Source organism: Apaloderma vittatum, unplaced genomic scaffold, assembly GCF_000703405.1.
Source record: "Apaloderma vittatum isolate BGI_N311 unplaced genomic scaffold, ASM70340v1 scaffold30854, whole genome shotgun sequence".
NCBI classification, from domain to species: domain Eukaryota; kingdom Metazoa; phylum Chordata; class Aves; order Trogoniformes; family Trogonidae; genus Apaloderma; species Apaloderma vittatum.
Genome location: NW_009714880.1, coordinates 1 through 20,322, shown reverse-complemented (window position 1 = coordinate 20,322; position 20,322 = coordinate 1). Strand labels below are relative to the sequence as shown.

Genomic DNA, 20,322 nt, shown 5'->3' with positions numbered 1-20,322 from the left:
CTGTATAGGAGATCTTGTGTTCAATGTGATGCCTTGCCCCTTTATGATTTTAGGTGATATGGATATTCTGCCTGGGTAGATGGTGCTGAGTGATGTGTGCGTTTTTGTTTTTTTTCTTTTAATGAGATCTTTCTGTTGTTGGAACTTGAATTGTTTTGTTTCTGGTCAGTCTCTGCTGGGCAGGGATTGCCCTCTGCTGTTCATCAGTAGCAAGCAGTTCCCTTTTTTTGGGTGGGGATTGCCAGCTGCCAGTGTCCGCTGTTAAGTAAGCCAAGGAGCTCCACCTAAGTCTCTGTTATAAACTGCACTTTAGAACACTTGAGTCAAAACATGCGTTAGGAATTATTTTTCTAAACAACCGCCTTTGCAAGATTCTTAACACTGTGAAAACTGGTATCAGCTCCTGTAAAGTAACAAGTGAACAAGAGGAGGACATCACGCTATGAGTCTTTGAAGAACAGTGGTGGGAGAGCCCTTGAGTATGAATTGAAGACTAATAAAAATGGAAGCATTGTTCTGGCCAGCCTTATGGCAGGCTTCGTCTCTCAGGATTATTCTTCCAGTAAATCAATCCATTGTATTAAACAAAAATAAAAGATAAAAGGGTGTTTTTCTTCCCTTTGACAAGAAAGACAAAGTGTTCAATAGCCCTTTGCATGTTCCAGGACGCACATGCAGGACCTGCAGGAGGTGACCCAAGACTTGCACTACGAGAACTTCCGTTCTGAGAGGCTAAAACGAACTGGCAAGTAAGTATGTGTGTGCTGTGGGGCTCTGCTGCCTGCAAGTCTCTCCTTCCACCAGGACATCGGACTTGCTCTTTTTCCTAATTAATTATTTCTGATAAGATTTCAACTTTTGGAGTTGCTGCACTTTGTATGAAACACTCTTGGAAAGGAGTGATATCTGGCAAAGTGCTGTGCTTACAAACAGCTGCTCTTGCTTTTGTATCTTCCCTTTTCTCTGTGCTTTTAACTGGAATGTGTGTAAAGGAATAGCGGGCTGCAAGCAAGATAGGCTGAGGCCTGTCTAAAAGTGCTGACTAGAGTTTCTATTTTTCAAGCAAGCACCATTAAATAAAAACCTATCTGACGAGATGAGATTGTTTCTCTAGTTGTTGCAGGACTGCTATGGTGGCTGTTCCCTTGCTCTTTCATACGGAGCTAGAGAAAGAAGTTTAAACCTAATAAGGTTTTATTTCTGGAAACGTGTGTGCATTTTTTTTTTCATTTATTTTTCTATTTATTTTTTTTTCTTGCTGAGGTTTCTGTGCTTGTCAACTGATTGGAGAAAATCTGAATCTGCCTGTACTGCATCTTTTCCTGATATCAACTTATTCTTGTCCCCAATTTACTTGTTCTCTTAAGTATTCAGCCAAGCATTTTGATCTTAAAGAGGAAAGGAAATGGTGTACATAACTTTTTAATGTTTAATTTTTGTACCATATTTAGATAATGGAGAGAATCTCTTGTAAACGGCAAAAAATGCCCATAGCAGTGAAGAAATTAAATTTAAAGAAATATATTGTGAATAACAGGAGTCTGAGGTAAAGATGGCCATTTACAAAAGGAAAGCATGAGTTTAACCATGTCGTAATTTCCCCTGTGTGCACCCATGTAGACTTTTGTTGTTGTATTAGCTGAAATATATCCAAGAACAGATTCAAGGCTCATTTTTACTTCTCTACTTTATACTTTCAATGTGTTCTTGTGTTCAATAGACCTGTTGAAGAAGAAGTGGTAGACAAGGATAGAATCCTCCAGCAGAAAGAGGCTGAGGTAAGAGGGAGTTTCTAAAACTGTTCTTTAATATGTTCCAGCTCCAGTATTCTACATCAGCTGCTGCCTACGGAGCGTTAAGATTGGAGTTGTGAGCAATGACAGACCTACTCTGAGTGTACACATTGCCCATACACAGTGTTTTGGTTACAGTCGCTTGCGTACTGAGGATGGTAGGTGGCGGGTGGGCTCTTGGTTGTAGGCAGGTATTCATCGCTTCCAGTTTGCTCATTTTCCATCAGGACAGTTGCTGTTTTTTAAGTATTGAAATCAATTTATGTTGGTCAGTTATATATGCTGCTTTAAACATGGTGTGTTGGGGTGGACCAACAGTCCAGTGTAATTTCAAATGTGCACATTGTGAGTAATTTTCTTGTTCTGCCTTGTGACTCTGAAGTAGAAAAAAGTTGAGTCTTTAAAATCCTGTGATACAATTAATGTGCATATTTTTGCATCTTAATCTTGTCTTGCAGCAAAACTCAGAGTATTTCTGTTCTCCCAGTCAACTTCTGGATTTGTTGATTCCAACCTCTGATTTGTTACTCAAGTTTCAAGTTATTACTAGGCCTTTCAACTTAACATGTTTATGCTAAAGTTCTAAGAATTCAAGAGATTTCCAGGCTAGTATTTAAATTCAAGTAGCACGCTGCCAATGCTTGTGCCTGCTTGCATTGTGAAAACTTAAGTCTTGTTGCCAGTTGGGAGGTGGTATTTTTTCTCTTCATCCTTCTTTCATCCGGTTCAGCTTGGATCCAAGTCTATAAAGGGAGGAAGGCATGAATTAAAAGATGAGTGCATATAGGTAGTGATTTGGAGTAACAAGTAAAAAGTTGTGAGCAGTTTTATATGTTCCTGAGGTGAAAGATTCAGACTCCCATACATGGCAATTCTTGCAATATAGTTCCTTGAGTCTGTGCATTTCCTTTTTCTTTTATAGCATCTTTATTTAAAAATAGTGAAGCTATTGGCAAACCCTGGCATGTTGACATAAATGGCACAAAATTTTCCTAAAAGGAAATGCAGAAGCAGCTGATTATCACCATAACTAGTAGTTACTAATCTGAATTACTGGAGTTTAAATGAGCTGCATCTTTATCGCTGCATAATTTCATTTCGGCAACTTAAGTGTGTTTGATGGCCACGCACATATAAGTGGAACTTCTGCAAGTATTGTGTACACAAATTAACTGCCTCCCTCCTACTCCTGTGTGTGAAACAGCAAACAATCCCCTGATAGCCTGCACTACTAGATGCTTTGAGAATATAAAGAGCATCATTTTTTTTTTGTTTTCTTTTCTTAATGCTTCCAAGATTCAGTCAGAAGACTTAAAGGATTTAGGTCATAACTGTTTCTGCTCCTACTTGAACAATATGAATCGTACACATCTAGTAGTTAAGTAGAAATTGTGTATCCTTATAGAGCTATTTATCTTCAGGCTTTTGTCTGAAAGAATTCTCCTAGAAGCATTTCCCCTAGCAGCTGTTGATATGGTAGGCACATTACCGTATGCTGGTCTATTCTGACCTCTTGTGCGTGAATGTGTATATATAGTATTTATATACACGTATATATAGTATTTCTATACACGTATATATGTGCGTAATGTAAATTTTTTATGTAATATGGCTAAAGGGAAGAGGTGTTTTGAATTTCTTGGAGGACAGTCTGAAAGTTTCCTCTGAGAGTAATCATCTCTGAATAACTGCTGCTGAAGTTGCAAAGGATTAGGTTAGAACTTGAAAAAACAAACAGATTTTTACCTTCTACGTTCTATTGTCCCAAAGAGATCAAGAGGCTTTGCTGAATCTTCTGTAGATAAGCTGGTATGAAATCCCTTCATCTCCGTATCATCCCTCAGGTTCAGACTGGGAAAAGTCTGGGGAGGAAAGAGGCACAGAGGAAATGGGCTTGCATTCCATGGCCTTTGCAGAGAAAACAAATATCCATTTCCCCTCCTGTTTTGCATTCCCATCAGTAATGGTGCTTGAAGTTCTATTTACGGTTTTGTGAGGTTTATATAACCTTGGAAGGAATGAATGCTTGAGCTAGTGCCAGGATCATCTTTATCAAGGCATCACTTTTCCTACATGATCTTCTCGTATGCTAAAGGATGTGGTCCCTAGTTCAGCAATTTGGAATTGCTAATCTGTCATTTTGGATTTATTGCTCAGTCTGGTGCTTTTTGCTCATTTACAGGTGATAACCTGTTTTTCTGAGCTGGAAAGTGAAAATAAGAATAAAGGTATATGTAAATATGCAGCAATTCAGATTATTTTGACATTGTGGGCACAAACTTAGTTGTGCCATACTCTTTCTACTCTGAATATCTCATAATACAAAACTTCTGAAGTTCTGAGAGGCAATACTTCCAGAAAAATGTTAAGCCATGATTACGTGAAATGGCAAGGAACAAACTTCCTCTGATTTTTCCAGTGAGCTACCCTGAGGCTTTGGGCAAATCCCTTTGCTCCTCTGTCTTCAGCTTACTGCTGACCAGCTCCACTCAGTACGGAAGAATTCATCACAGTGCTGAAATTGTTTTCTCTCTCATTCAGCCTCTGCCCGTGGTTCACTTTCTCAGATGAGATGAAGAACCCTGTTTTAGTAGGACTCAGGGGGGGACAGCGTGCTGCAGTGGGACTGCCCGGCCAGGGTCTTGCCGCAGCCCTGTGGGTAACTGCCCGGTATTGCAGGTGTTTGCGTGAAAGTTAAGGTAAAAATCTCAAAAGTTAAGGTGAAAGCCTTTATGTGGAGATACAGCATGGCTGCTGCTGATGGCCTGCAGACCTGAGGGTGAGAAAAACCGGCCAAAGGTTTAATTTCTGTTGTGCAATGCTGTTGCGTCGTGCAGGGGGAAGGAGGCGTGCTGTGCTTTGTGCAGATCGCTGCAGCCTTCCTCGGTGACATGATGTAGCCTTAGTCCTGGGAGAAATCCATGAGGAGAACACCATGAGGAGAACACCATGAGGAGAAAACCCTTGGGACCTGGAATGACGGACAACCTTTTGTTTGTTTGTTTTTTCAATAATTGTCCTTTTCTGTCCTTTTGTTCTTTGAAGGATTGGCGCTTGCCGCCTATGTAGCGCGATGGCTGTGGCCATAATGCTGCTATTTATAACGTCAGCGTGTCCTGTGGAAGACATTTATCTCAACAGTAGCCCCTTTTCCAATATAGTAACTTTGTTAGGAGTATTTTTCTACAGTTAACAAGATTACTTGTACTCGTTGGTATTGGAGGTATTTTTAACCAACAGCAACTGTCCTGGGAACATTCTGGTGTACTAGAAAATTCACTGTCTGCAGTTTTCCATTATGCCTTATTCTTGCAGCCTCTTCCCTTATGAACTTTCTTACATAAAGGCATGGGCAGAAATAATCATACTTGATGTGGGGAGGAGGAGTCGGTGGCAAGCAGATATTGTTTGATTTTTAACACTTCTTTTCCTGTGATATCTATAGAGTGGTCACTAAAAAACCACTCGTTGTTCAGGCAGGAGTAGTACTTCTTGGGTCTGTGCAAAACATGAAATCTTGTAGGTGAAACAAAGCTGTCTGCATTGTGATTTCTGTTAATGGCACGGAAGCTGTGTAGTTCACTTAACTCCGTAACCTTAACTCTCATTTTATGTGTTTGTTTCCTTTCTGTGTTGCTGCAGTAGTTACTTATAGTCAGTACCCAATAGTTACTGATAGTTTGAAGTAAATTTTAGTCCTGATATAAGTAAACTGTGTGTAATTTATACCAAGGTTAAGCATACACTTGTGATGTTTGTTATCTGTGAATTCACAGGAATTGTTTGCTTTAACAGATTTCCAAACATTGTTTCCTAGCTTCCTTTTCATCCTGTGCATTGCCCCTCTGCTGTCGTGTTGTAGTGTCCTTTCTTTAGGGGATGGGTGCAGGTTCCTTGCAGAATGTATTAATGCTGCTCTTACAAAGGAGAGGGTTTACTGCTGAGCCAGATCAAAGTCATGGGGTGCCCTTGGTGCTCACAATCGCCAACAGCAAAGGGAACACAGATGTTGTTATGACATCAATTTCAGTCTTTTGTGTGATCTGTTACATTCACCTTTGTTAAAAGATTGTTTCTGTTTATGCAGTAGGTCTAGGAAGATGAAGACACGTGAGCTGGTTTTATCTTGTATTGCAATGTGTGGGAATGGCTCTTGCTGCCTGTCCTCCGTTGTGGAAGAGTGACATGGTTACCACGTAGCACGCGATACAGCTTGATTCTGTTCTTAATTTCAGCTTTACACTTGAGCTCACGGGGTTCTTACTGTGCAAATGATTTTCTCTCCAAGATATTTGTGTGCATTCAGTTATTACCTCTAACTTGAGCCCTGGAGTTATGCAGCCAGGTTTTAGGGTGTGGTATCTGTTGTCACTCATAGGTTGTCTGCTGTAAAACTGTTAATGTTGAATTTGCTTAGAGCTCTTGAGAAGCTGCAGCTTTACAGCAGGAAGCAACCTTTTTGGATTATTGGCATATTAAATGCTCAGTCAAAATGCTGATGCAGCCCAGGATGCAGTGAAAAAGAGAGGTGTGCTTGACTACCTTTTAAATTTCTTTATTTTTTGGCCAACTTGTATCATGAAAAGGAAACTGCAACGATGAGTTACCTGCTAATGGCTATAGAAGATGACAGTATGCCTAGATTTTTTTAACAGGTTTTGTGCCTGAAAGTTTTTCTACTGTATTATGCTAAAATAGCTTCAGAAATTTGCCATTATTTAGCTAATGCCCTTGAGAGGCGGACCCTTGTGAATCTCGTGAAGTTCAACACGGCCGAGTGCAAGGTCCTGTGCATAGGTCGGGGCCATCCCAAGCACAGATACAGGCCGAGTGACCAGTGGGTCGGGAGCAGCCCTGCAGAGAAGGGCTCAGGGTCACTGGTTGACAAGAAGCTCGATGTGACCTGCAGTGCCGCATCCAGCTCCGGGGCCCCCAGCACGAGAAGGACACGGACCTGTTGGAGTGGGTCCAGAGAAGGCCGTGGAGATGACCAGAGGGCTGGAGCACCTCTCCTAGCGGACAGGCAGAAAGTTGGGGCTGTTCAGCCTGGAGAAAAGAGGAGGCTCCAGGGAGGCCTTAGAGTGGCCTTGCGGTGCTTAAAGGGGGTCTGCGAGAAAGCTGTGGGGAGGGGCTGTTAACAAGGGTGTGTAGTGATAGGACAAGGAGTAAGGGCTTGAAACTAAAAGAGGATAGATTTATATTAGATACAAGGAAGAAATTCTTCGCTATGGAGGTGAGGCACTGGAACAGGTTGCTGGGAGAGGTTGTTGAAGGCCCCTCCCTGGAAGTGCTCAAGGCCGGGTTGGACACGGCTTTGAGCAACCTGGTCCGGTGGGAGCTGTGCCTGCCCATGGCACGAGGGTTGGAACTAGATGATATTTAAGGTCCCTTCCAACCCAGACTGTTCTGTGATTCTGTGATAATGGGTGAGCTTAACACTCAAAACCTCTGAAAAACACCCACTGAAAATGGAGAAGGAAAATCATCTTGAAATTTTAATGTTAGAGCAGAGTAGATCTCCTAGTGTTTTGTCCTACTTTGCATTTGAGTCATACGCAGCATCTGATTGCTTTAATGGTGTGGGCACATTTTTATCAATTAAGGTTAAGAATATGCATGACTCAGTGCTGTATTTAAACCTTAAAAGATGGTTTTGGCTATTAGCAGAATGCTGTGTTTGAGCAGTCACCATAATACATGTGCAGCACTATCTTCCCTTGTGATTACTGAATGGTTTCTATTTTGGGAATGTTTCGTGGCTCAGCTTGGAGTGCTCTTGGGAAAGCTCAAGTAGGCGAGCTTCCAAAAAGCTGGTTTTATTCTGGTGATAAATCTGCATAGAAGCAGTTCAAAAGACCAGGTGTCTTACATTGTTAGAAGTCGCTCTTTGAAACTTTTCTCTTTTCTTGGACCATGGAATCAATGCAACTAATTTCTGAGACTTTCTGCATTTTATTTCTCCTCCCGTCAGCATTATGCCATCTTCCTGATCAGAAGCTTTTGAAGTGTTTGGGAGAAAGATGTAGATGGATGTATAATAATAATAATTACAGACTTAGCTGTACTTCACACTGTTGTGTGTGAATCTCCGTTTGTTGGTGTGTCTCTGCAGTCCCAGGAACCTGCGTTCGCCGCTGGTGAGTCCCGTGGTGCTGCAGCAGGAGGAGAGCTGGTGGTGTATAAGCCAGCTGGTTTTAGGCAAAGCTCCATTATTGCTGGCGAGGCTGCGAGCTCCTCACTTCAGTGTCTTACTTCCTGATCTGTATCTGAGGCCGGGCAAGGAAAAGTGATACAGGCATCTACAGCTAATTTTTCCCTGTTCAGTGATGTTTCTTTCAGTTTGTTGGGTTTGATTTTTTTTGGGTTTTTTTTGTTTGTTTTTTTTTTAAATTAAAAAACCCCAAACAGCTCAATGCCACATACATGTAGTCGAGCGTTTATTAAGGACTCTTTCTATTGGATCTGACAGCATAACTGGTATCACAATAGCTAGTGGGGTCGGCTGGATGAAGATAAATATACTTGTTTAAACATAACAGTGCTTTTTGAGTTGAAGATTTCTATTGTTTTTGCCCCAGAAAATAAATAAAAGGAATTCTCTGTGTTTTGCTAAAGGAGACAAAAGGTGCATGTATTAAAAACTACACTATAATGAACATTTGCTATACAAGTTTCAGATTGTTACGTGATCTCCAGCTTGAGATGAGTGTGCGTTTTATGCAGTCTGTATGGAAACTGCAGCCTGTTCATTTCCAGTTTGTAGGATTAGGGCACTTGCAGTTGTGTATGTGGAGCTTCCCCACCTCCATCTGGAAGGAAATACCTAGTCATTTGTTAACCAAATAATTTGCATATACATTTTGAAAATTTCTATTAGAGTTTCTTATTCATTCTTAGGAACACTTTAGATTAATCGCTTTGGGATTTTTGGGGGAAGAAAAAAAAGCATTATATATAGCAGGCCTTTTATGAGATGGCAATTAACTTATGTCGTAAGAAAATGTCTTTATGAAAATGGTTATTTCCAGGAAAGGTCATTGTTCAGATTTAAAAATATTGGTGCTTAATGTGTTTAGTCTGTCTTTCCAAATTTGGTAAACATCTTTCAATTTTGCTTTTGAAGTAGATTTTAAATTCCGTCTGTGTTTTGTTCAGCTGTTAACTACAAATTTTTAGCAACAGAATCTGGTTAGCTACAAGATGAGTATTTGTACATAATGTTGTGCTTTGAGCACTTGCATTGAACAAAGCTTCTTCAGCTCACTCCAGCAGTGTATCTCTCCACACCTAAGGGTATGCTCTCTTCATTGTAGATTAAATGTTAATTCACAGATCTGCAAGCTGCAAAAGAGTTGGATTTGATTGCTTAATCTTCATTTAAAGTATTCTTACAAATCTTTTGAGGAAGTTAGTATTCAATCATGTGAATCAATCTAACATTTCCAATTTATAGAGAGGCAAACTGGATCTGTGTTCTGCCAGGGAAGGAAAAGATGTAAGTTTCCTGGATTTTGGATTCCTCATCAAATTATTTTGACCATGTGGGTGTTGTTCTCTTCCAGCTGCGCCGCATGCAGGAGATGATTGCGCAGATGCAGGCCCAAATGAGGATGAAGCCTGGTGATGATTAAGATGCTTAACACCCGGAGGCATCAGGTATGACTTTGCTGACTTGTTTACCACTCTTACACAGATTTTCATAATTATTTTACAGTACTTAGAGAAAAAGCAAAAAAGTGTGATTTTTCTGGGTAGATTAGAAAAAAGGTCTATGTAGGTGTTACTTTTCCCGCTGTTTTTAAGACCTGTAAGTGCTCATCTCCAGTGCCTTGACTTTGGATTGTCCAGCTTTGTTCCTGTTGGCAAAAGCTGCTCTGAAAATTAATTTGACTACATATAAACAAAAATCAGGGTGTTTTGGGGTATGTAGGCTGCTGAATTTATAGCAAGTTTTTCAAGAACCAAAGACACTTTTCAATAAACTGGTTACGTGTACTTGAATACAGACTCCCTTGATGTCATGTATGTTATGTTAGGTGGGATCAGAGTGAGTAAAGAAAAAAAATTGCTGTAGCAAATATTCATGCTTTCTGCAGAATGCAGCTCTTCTGGCACAATTTTTCTTTTAAATCAAGAATAAAAAATAGAAGGATATGAGGAGTCTTGTTGCTTAATGCTTCAGTTTAATACTCTAGTTTTGATTGCTGGTCTTCTGGAATGTAAAGCTTGAATAAAATGGATTATATTATCCCTTATGACCTTGTGGCAGCTGCCAACATTCCGAGCCTAAAATAAGGAGATTTTTTTTTTGTTGCCTTTATTTGAACCTTCAATCTTCCTGTTTATATTTAAAAAAAAAGAAATAAAAAAAGGTCTCCTAAGGAATAAACTTGTTCGCTAGATTCCTATTTAGGCAGATGTTGATGGCTTCATTGGTATGTGCACTGTGATCTTTGAGTGAAACAGTTAAGGTGGAAAAAGTAACTCAGACTCAGGTTTGTTACTGTCACAATTCCAAGTCTTGCAGATAGAGGAGTCTTCACACCATCTCCTCCAACTTCTGTACCAAGAAATGTTTTCCCAGAGTTGGAAATCTGAACACTGAGCATAATCTCGTGTGCGCGACAGCAGTGTCTGACATAAAGCTCTCGCCTCCCCAGACAGGAGCTGGTCACTATGCAGCCTGCTAAATATTTCAGTCTGAACTGGAGGTCTCAAGCTCCCGTGGTGACTTTGTTATCTTATTGCTGAACTGTGACCGCTGGCTGTTTGATGCAGGAAACCTTACACAGTGTAGATTATTGTTACCGTTTTTTGCAAAATTCTTCCTGCAACTTCCAGATCACATTTAATCACATGGCATCCCTAAACTGATACTCAGGAAAAAACCCACCGTTAATCTACCAGGCTTGTTGCTTGCAGAGGACAGGATGACAAACGGTAGAAATATATTCAGAGCTCTTTTTTCAGCTCTTAGATACTGGATTTTCTATGAAATCAGTGTCTGAGGGCCAATAGGATGTAGTATTCCCGCTAATGGTTAGCTAGGAATGGCACCAGCATTCCCTGTGTTTCACAGCTTCTGGCAATACTGAATATGGTACTTAGAAATCAAACTGGAGCCGGGTTTGTCCTAGGCTGAATTTGCAGCCGTGGATACATCAGTAAACAGAGTTCTGAACATGCTCACGTAGGTCCAAGTGAAATGTTATTTTGCAGATACTTTATATTGCTGCCCTGGAATACTCTGCATGTGCTAAGCAGGAGTGCTCTGCAGGTTTAACCAAGTGTCCCTGTGATCTTGTGACTGAGTTTGAACTGAAGTTCTGACATAAAGTTAGTTCTGACATAAAGTGAACAAATTTAAGAAGCATTTGCATGAGATCTTCCTATGCAAAGGTCCTGCTGTTTCTCTGGAATCTGCTAAACCACATTTCTGCAGCTGCTATGAAGTCATGTTGTTTGACAGATTGCTTTCAGGGAAGAATTTTAAACTTTTTTTGCTACCCTTGACATACTGATTGATAGACTTTTAGCGTAATTTGTTGGCCCGTATGCAGGGTCAGAACTGCAGTTGCAGTCCTGCTAAACCAGAGTGTTGCCGTGTGATCCTGTCAGCGTGCTGAAGTGACTCCTCGCCTAGAACGTGGCCTTACGGAAGTTTCTCTCGTGCGTGTTAACTGACTTTGCAGTTTAGGAGGAGTGATGGTTTCAGCCTCCAGCGTTCCTATCAGATCTGTTTGTTGCATTTTACTGAACTCGCTATTTACAGAGAAACCAGGAAACTTGTAATTAACACAGAGGTTAACAGAACCATACTCCCCACAAATTTAAATATACTTGATATTATTCTTTTTGTTCTGTCACAGCTTATCTTGACCATCTCTCAGGTTCTAGTTTTTCAAGAACTTTAAAGGATCAGCTTTGCTGCTCAAAGCACAGTCTTAACCGGTTGCTCTCTTGCACACGTACTTACCTTTGTGCTGAGAAAAATATGTTACTTTAAAAATAATTTATGTAAAAATGAACGTTTTTACTATTTGATAAATGCATATTCATTAGTTTTCGTCAAAAGTCTCTTAAAATATTTTCCCCTTCATAGAGCACAGATATAAAGAAACTTCCAGATATTTTAAGAAAAGAGAATGTGGTATAAATACCTTGATAGACAAGAGCTGGAGAGTAAACAGTAGGATAATGAAATGTGGTAGTATCCAAATATGTGAAGTACACACTTCTGGTTTCAGATGTAGTTTGGGGTGAGAAGATTGCTGAATGTTTTGGGATTTTCTAGACAGAGTCTGGCATTGCATAATGATTCAGAAGCACTAAACACGAATCCTTGCCAAAAGGTCCAATGGGTCTGTGTTAGCATAAAGTGCTACACAGGTGGGATGGCTGGAAGTCTGGTTTGCCTGATCCCTTTTGAATAGGGACATCTTTAAAGGTTTTATGGAAAGAGCAATTTACTTTCAAGGCTAGAGTAAGAGCAGCATAAAGGGAGTGACACAGGCAGAGGTTGTATGCAGGGAATATGTTCAAAGTTTCCAAAGAGGATAGGCAGATTTCGTGCTGTGGAGAAGTAGAAACCTGAAGGGGAGTGAAGGGAGAGTGCTGGTGGAGACTTGAGTTACAGGTAGCAGAGGAAGATTTATTTTGGAAGCAGTGTGCCAACTGCAGTTTTTGACAAAAGCCTGTGAGTATAGACTTACTCTACAAGAGGGTGGTGATTAAGAGCTTTTGAGAGCAGCCCTGGCAGAGGTGTGTTAACCTACACTTTTGTTCTTTCCTCCAAACACTTTGTAGCTTCTGTGTACAAACAGTGCCTGTGGAAGTGTTTGTAGCAGGCAGTGAGAGTACAGCTAGACACCAGAATGCTCTTGGAATAAGCAGGAACAATTTTTTTCGCCTAACAAACATGTGATATACTAATTTTACAAGTCTGTGTGAAGTGTGGTAAAGACTTCCAGGCAAGCTTGATTTTTCAGACTTTTTGCTTCTAAAATGCAAGACACTGCCAGAAGGTGTAGGAGCTTATTGCTTTTTATATTTGACAGTTCAAATGAAGGATTGGAGAGGAAGGAGATGGAGGGGTGGAGTAAGTTACCAAAAACTAAAACAAATCTAGTTTTATTTGGATACTCTAATATGAAACACTTTTGAAATAAGCTTGCAGTACCTCCAGCAGTGTATTTACTAGTTTCTGAACTTGTCCATCCCAGATGAGCAATTATTATTAAAAGCTGGAATTATTTTTTCAAATAAAATGGTTATTAATGGGTGTTTCTTCCCTTGTCTGTTTCTGAAAGTGTATCTCTCTGCAGTCTGTTTTCCTCTTGCTACACGTAGAAATCTGGATTGTCTGTCTTCCACTCAGCTTCAAGATCATATTGGGACAAACCAGTAACAGAAGCTCAGTTATGGAAAGCAAATATAGCCAGCTGGAAATGTAGTTGTGGTTAGGGAAATATGTTCAGAAAAAAACTCTAAGTATCCTACACTTAAAAGATGTGTAGGATGTTGAAAATTCTTTTAGTATAGCTCACAATTTCCCCAAGTATTTTAAAGCCTACTGAGCTCAGTAACGCTGTTCTGATTCTTGATAAGGACAATACTAAAGGCACCAAAGAGCTGGTTTTTCTTTCTCCCAGTGAATTGACATCATTTAACAGAAGAACACAAAGCGTTGCCATAGCAACCAGCCTTCTGAAATGATGATGCTGAATTGATCTGATGAGGAATGTCATTTGAGGAAGCAAAGATTGCGTTGTCGGTTTTGGCAGCTGAAATTGAGAGCCTAGAAAATGTGAAGCTTGGGCAAACGTGTAGTATTTGGAAGAACTGCCTGGCACTGCCAGTAGATGTTTCTCTGGCTGGAAACTAGACTGGAGCAGCACCACCGTGTTCCAGCTCTTTTCAGCTCTTCGCACTGTGGAGCTGTTCAGCAAACCCTGCACTGATGGGCTAGCACAAGTTTTCGTTTCCGTTAGAGTAGACTTCTGGTAGCAATTGTTGTTTTTCCTCTGCTGCTGTACCGCTGAGTGCTGGGCTTGTGTGGCTCCACACGACATTGAAGTTAACTTGTCTAGAAAGATCTTAAAAGGGTCTTCAAGAGCCACCTTGTAGCTGGTGCCCTCCTGCCCTTGATGTGTGCAGAGAGCTGGGCAGGCTGCACATGAGACACATCGTGCCTTTTGATGCTGGATCTATAGAACAGTAACACTTTCATTGGAGCTTGTTCATTTAAAAATAGTATTTTACATCTCCCTGTGAGTGCGTACTGCTCTCAGTTGGTGAAACAGTCATGTTCCTGGATTGTAAGTAGAACATATAAGTAGAACATAATAAAAGATGAGATTGTACTTGGATCGTGACCTTGGCTGTTCAACAGCATCTCTGCCTGTGGCCTTTAACAGAAAATAAGTTGTGCAACTCTTCCCAATAGGAAAACCGTGGCACTTTGAAGACTATAATTCTAATGAAGTGTTGCGCAGAAAAATAATGTATCATATTAACAATACATAAGTGTGAAGTAGTAGTCAGGTCTGTAAACCTCTGGTACCTAAATATTGTTTGTCTTCTGGCTCTTGAAGAATCTTTCTTAGTTTATCTGTTGCATTTTCTGTGTGCAGAATTCCCAGAAGTTTGGACCTATTTCTTTAAGGAAAACTATCTAATTAGAAATAGCAGTGTATAATTTCTAACAGTATACTATTTATGCATCTTGTAAAGCACATTCCCACTGAGACTGATTTCCAGAACTGCCATGCTTATAGAGAGCGGAGCAAAATGGTCCCTCCACCTCCCAAGAACCAAAACACACTCTGCTTTGCAGACTTAAAAGCTTTGCAAGGAATGACACAGTGTTTGCAAAACATAAAATGAAGATTGAAACATCCAATATCAAGTGTTTTTCTGATACTGTCATAGAATTGCCTAAACCGTATCTCAGTAAATTAATGCAAATTGGTTCGATATTTGCCAAGCGACAACCTCAATCCCTGTGAATACGTGCAGTGGTACTTTGCACTCTGCCTCTGAGGGGCTTGATGACCCCGGAGTGGTACAACTGGTGTTCCTCTCCCTGTTGTACCTCAGTGAGAGCCCTTGGGTGTGTGGAATGCAGGAGCGAGGGGAGGTGCCTGCTGCCAGCGTTCCTCTGGCATTAGTGGGCCTTAGGAGCGGAGTACGCAGACCTACTAGACCCATGCCCAAGTGTGATGTGATATCACAGGGGATGTGTAAGTGCTTCAGGCCACTTTTTTGCTAAATAAACATTTTCAGAGGAACATTTCTTCATAATTCTGGAGCTCAGAGACTGGTATATATATGTGACTCGGTGGATATTGACATTATTAGCATGTTGAATTAACCGATAAACATTGGAAAGCAATTCAAAGGCTGGTTTTGTAACTTGGTATGTGCTTGGCTGATGATGTTTCGTACGGGCAAGTGTGAGGTGTTGCCACAAACCAGCAAAAGGAAAGGGAGCAAACTTGAAGCGCTGATCCTCAAGAGAGGATGACTGAAATACCAGAAACCCAAAACATTAGGGATGTGAGCGACAAAGTGAGTCGGAACTAGCTAACAACAGGACACTGGTGTCATCCAATAATCTGCTTCCTTTTGGAAAGATGCTGTTTCTTGGAGTTCTTACTATTGATTGGACACTCAAAGGGCTGTAGCTACAGCAGAAAGTGAGTGCTATGCAAGAAGAGGAATTTAGGCCAGTGAGAAAATGTAGCTGCCTACAGAGCAAATTGCTCTCGTTGCGCACAGTGGGTGTATGCAGAGACGTGTCAAGTTGCCCTGGATTGCAGTGGTGTTCTTGGAAGCAGCTGAGGGGGACATAAACCTGTTCCTTCCCAAGGCTTTTGAAACCTTTATAAATGCGATTATGGGGATGTCTGACTACGTGCATCAGGATGCGGGCATATGTAGTGCCAGTTACACTCCTTACTGAGAACGTTTGGGTTTAACGGCATGCTGGAGAAATGTATCGTCTTTCTTAGATGATGCAAATGGAGACATTTATTAAAGCTGTACTGGTGAAAGGAGTATGGGGAACTATAAGATTAGTCTAATAAAACTGGAGATCAAATTCATGAAGAACAATATCAACCTGATGTATCATAAAATACAGTTTCATAAGGAGATTAGGAAGGAGCAGTGAAATGAATCCACACTGAAAATGCACAAACATATTTTGCCTAAGTGTGTTCTGTGAGTGTATAAAAGGTGGATATTGGGTTGCTGATGCTGGTAACGCTGGTGCACGGCTGTGCACCTGAGCCCTCCTGTTCATTGGACATTCCAGTCTCTTCATGAGTCTGAAACATCAGTTATGGTTTTTTCTTGAGGTGTCTCCTGTAACAGGTTAGAGTTAGGCAGGCAATGGCAGAGATTTAGTTTCTCTGTCCTACTTGGAGTAGCAGCATAGCGAAGCAGGTTGATTTTGAATTTGAGTGTTGAATTTGGTTAGCAAGGTGTGGACTCTGACTTTAAAGCCTTAATGCTCTCTTGCTCATTCTGGTTGTTATGAGAAATGACTTCCTTAAAATGTTAAGGAATTGTGTATTGAACAGAATTCCCGTTGCGAGAATGGGAAAGAGCAAGGGGCCCTGTTGTCAGCTTTCCGTGCTCCTTTTCCCAGCTGTGGTCAGCAAGTGTAGTCTGGATGAGTATTGCACTGCACTTCACAAGTGAGTTGACACAACAGTGTTTTTTAGGATATTTCTTTTTTTCTGTCAGGTGAATGTTTAGATTAAGCTATTAAACTATTTTTTCCTCTTGGGAATGAGTATTTTTTGGGACTGGCAAATTGGAGGTGTCTCCCAAGTTCCAAGTCTAACACAGGTTCTTAAGCAGGGCCCAATTTTCAGGGGAGACTGGAATTCTGATTTTGTATCAGCCTTTTTGATTGGCAAGTAGCTATAGAGACATCAAAACCTGGTAGTTATTTTTGAAATTACAGACCTGTATCTGTTTTTTCAGCCGTGTGATTACTGCCATATGAATGCTTGAAAAAAAATCTGTTTGCTTTCCTGTTTTACCTAAGCAGTGTCATTAAGAGGTGTTTGTGCATGACATCAAACCTACTTGTTTCTTTTAGCCCTGCTCAGATGGGTGGGTTTTGTTTTCCTCACCAGAAGTAATGCTTCATGTAGCAGGCTGAGGTTGGTTTCTGGTCTGCGTTACTGGTGAGATGGGCTGTAACACAGTTCTTGCATTTTTGTAGACAGAGGTGGGTGTGGGTGCTTAAGAAAGTAACTAAAAATAGATTCTCATCTATATGCTCTTGTTAGACACTTGTGATAAACCTTTGGGGCTAAACGGCATCTGACTCAGCTGATCCCAGTTCTGATGCAGGTCTCTGCTGCAGTAACTGCAACACCCTGTTCCCTGGATTGTGCTGCTTCGCTTGGAGGGGCTCGGGCTGCTCTGACAGCGCTGAGAGTTTGTCCTTTCTAATGCTCTTTGTTTTCCACTTTTGTTCGCAGCAGCGTACAGTTCTCTAAGTGGATGGTGCTCTGTTTTCTTTGACCGAAATAACGTTCACATGCAAAAGATGGATGCCGCAGATCAAGACCTGTGTTAAAACAAACATAAAGTCCGAAGATCGTGTTGTAAAACGGCTTGTTTTATATACTCAATGTTAATCAATTGTATTGTATCTTTTCTGATTCTTTTCGTAACACTGTCTTCATACTTATAAATGTGGGTTTATTATCCTTCTATGCCCTTTTATACCGAAACTGGTAGAGTATGCTGTTTGGACTAGTAATTGTGCTGGGTTTAAGGAGTTAATCGTGTACTTGCTAGGTTGTTCTGAACAGTTTCATGATTAATACTAAAAGACTTTGTGGCCTGTTTACAGTAAACGTATGTGTGTTTGCACAGTATTATTATAACTTTCACTTGCCATTTTAAGTCATTGTGTATCGTATCAATTTTTCTTAACTTCCTCTGTGCTTTGGTTACTTTTAAAGCTTCATCTCTGGTGATTTATACTTGTGTCGTGTATGAGAAAATGCACAGAACACTGATGATTCACCAGTGATGCGAAGAAGCTGACTTTTCTAAAATCATCGTGCCTTAACGTTCCATAAACACGACGCATGCCAACAACTTCTGTGGATGCCTCTGAAGATCCGTCTTCAGGTCTCAAGTGTTGTTTGCAAGAATTTGTGTTACAGGCATTTTTATCTGTCAGCTGAGCGGTGGCATGTACTGAACTTTTTATATACCGTAACACTGATTTTCATTGACGTTTTGTAATAAATTGTATGAATGTGGAAAATGTTGAATTTTGGGGTAGTTTTTGTTGGTTTTTGGATTTTGGCTTTTTCAAGCTAGTCTATGAAGTGTTCTGATAGCGTCACGCGTGGTGCATATTTGAGGAAATTGTCGTATTTGCCCTGGGGAATGAAGGCGTTTTCTCAAATTTGTCTACATACAAAATGCTTTGATTTCATTTCAAAACAGCTTTAAATGTGTTTTAACTGTAAGTTAGGTAGCAAGGCTTTGCATCCTCTTTTGTTTTTTTTCCCAGAGTTCATTAGTCACCTACCAACATCTTTTAGGTGGGTAAATAACTTGGAAAACATGATCACACATCTTGGGTTATAAACTCATAAATGTTGCTGTTTCCTTTCTGTCATTACTGAGTGTATAGCTCTCTCCTGCATGCTTCTGTAGTCTCGCATGTGTTATATATGCACAAGTGTAACTTATTTTGCAAATATGGGATTGAGACACTTTGTCTTCTGTACTGAATTGGGGTGTCTTTCATGTAGTGATTAGCCCTAATTTTGCTGTCTAGCAATGAGTGTTTAATCAGGATAGGATTAACAAATGACTTGCATCACAGGGATGCGTGTTTGACTTATGTTGGAGTTGAACTGCATAAAATGGGCATTATGTTGTTATCTCGGTGGCTGTGATGAAGTTGAAAGAAGAAATGGAGTGGCAGATTTGTGTTCAGACAAAGTCTCTTCATGTTTCATGAATTGTGAGCATGTCTGTCGAGCGCCAAGGTGAGAGATTTAACGGTAAGCACTTTCTCATTAGTTGTGTGCCATTGTTTTTTCTTTCAGAACTTGGCATCTTATTTTGTAACCTTCTTAAGATGATAGGCTCTCCAGTTGTGCTTGTGGAAGTCAGAACAACCACACCCTCCTAAGAAACCAAGGCTTCAGTTACGTGCTGGATTAACTCTCTGAACAAAGGTAACATGAAAGGCGCCTCTTTCAAAGCAAACTAAGGCAATGGGAAAGCAGACTTTCAAAACCATCTAGTTTTTCATTTTATTAAAAAGTGAGCTTCCCCCGCCCCCCCTTTTTCAAAGCAAGGCACCTAAAGTCACTGTCACAATTCTTCAGGGGGAAGCCTCAGTGAACAGAGTTTTACTTTAGGATACTGATTATTGATTGGTACCTCTGCCCTATTCTGGATTGTGGATTCCAGCTGGAGCACTTTGGTTCAAAACCTGAGGTCTGTTTGAATAATTATCCAAGAAGGGCTTGCAGTACTGCTGATACCATACCTGAGTGCTTTCCTTTCCGTGTGGGCTTCATTTTTATGCCTTCTGCCACTACTCTGATGTTAATCTTCAGTCACATTTGAACTTGGCTTTGTTAAAATACTTAACAGCCTAATGGGGGAACCTGTGGTTGTTAGGCCAAGTCTTTTCTACTGTGAAGATCTCTGGAGAGAGGACCCTGGCTAGAATCTCATTTCTGACCTTGCATTTTCACTCCCATCAGTGTTGGCAGTGCTGCTGCCGTGGAAGACAAGTCCCTTCCTCTGAATTCCGCCCTGGCCTTCTCTGGGCTGACACTTCCCAGGTGCATGTGGGCCCTTTGTCCCAGTGCTATTTTAATGACTGTTGGGCAGGATCAAGGAGCGATTGGCTGCAGTCCTTTCAGTCTTCGTAAGATTTAAAACACTGTGGCAGACTGTAAAACAATTCGTGAAAGGCTGATTGACTTGTTGGTGCCTTTAATTGTGGTGTAGAGCCTGTAATGGTCTGTGGCTCTCTAGCATTTAAAACCAAGCAAATACGCTGACAATTACCTGATTTATTTTCTTTTCTGATGCTTCGACTTGGTGGCTAGAAGTGAACTTGGGATGAGGTAATGGTGTTTTAAAACATACGTGCTTGGTATTGCCAGTCTGTGGTGTTGGAAGTATCTTGATATGAGGGATGTTTTGACTGAGGGAGTGGTGGAGATGGCAAGAACAATGCTGTGAAGACTGCCGGGGTTTGAGAAGCCAGTGCTGTGGCACCGATGCCACCTTGTCCCACGGCAGGGGAGCGCCTTGCCCTTGTGCGTCCCTGTCCCAGCCTTATCCTGCCCCTATTACAAGAGCTTCACGCCCGGTTGGTTACCTGTCCTTGAAATGTGGGAGGCAGGAGCCCTCCCTGCAGCTCTGGAAGCTGGGGAGAATGTGGGTGTCCGGAGGCTTCGCATCCCCTCGTTCCGGGTCTGGCGGGAGCAGCGGCAGGTGCCGCTTTGCCCAGGGCACT

General features: G+C 41.1%; 1 protein-coding gene across 1 annotated transcript in view; it reads left to right on the top strand.

Annotated features, from left to right (window-relative positions):
• The window catches only part of LOC104273559 (septin-2), a 30,527-nt gene extending 12,786 nt beyond the window's left edge, over window positions 1-17,741 (top strand). The window contains exons 10-13 of the mRNA XM_009868924.1: window positions 666-749; window positions 1,721-1,778; window positions 9,356-9,449; window positions 17,294-17,741. Coding sequence (XP_009867226.1) covers window positions 666-749; window positions 1,721-1,778; window positions 9,356-9,424 — 211 coding nt within the window. The 3' untranslated portion in view covers window positions 9,425-9,449; window positions 17,294-17,741. The remainder of the gene's footprint in view (window positions 1-665; window positions 750-1,720; window positions 1,779-9,355; window positions 9,450-17,293) is intronic.
• The last annotated feature ends 2,581 nt before the right edge of the window (window positions 17,742-20,322 follow it).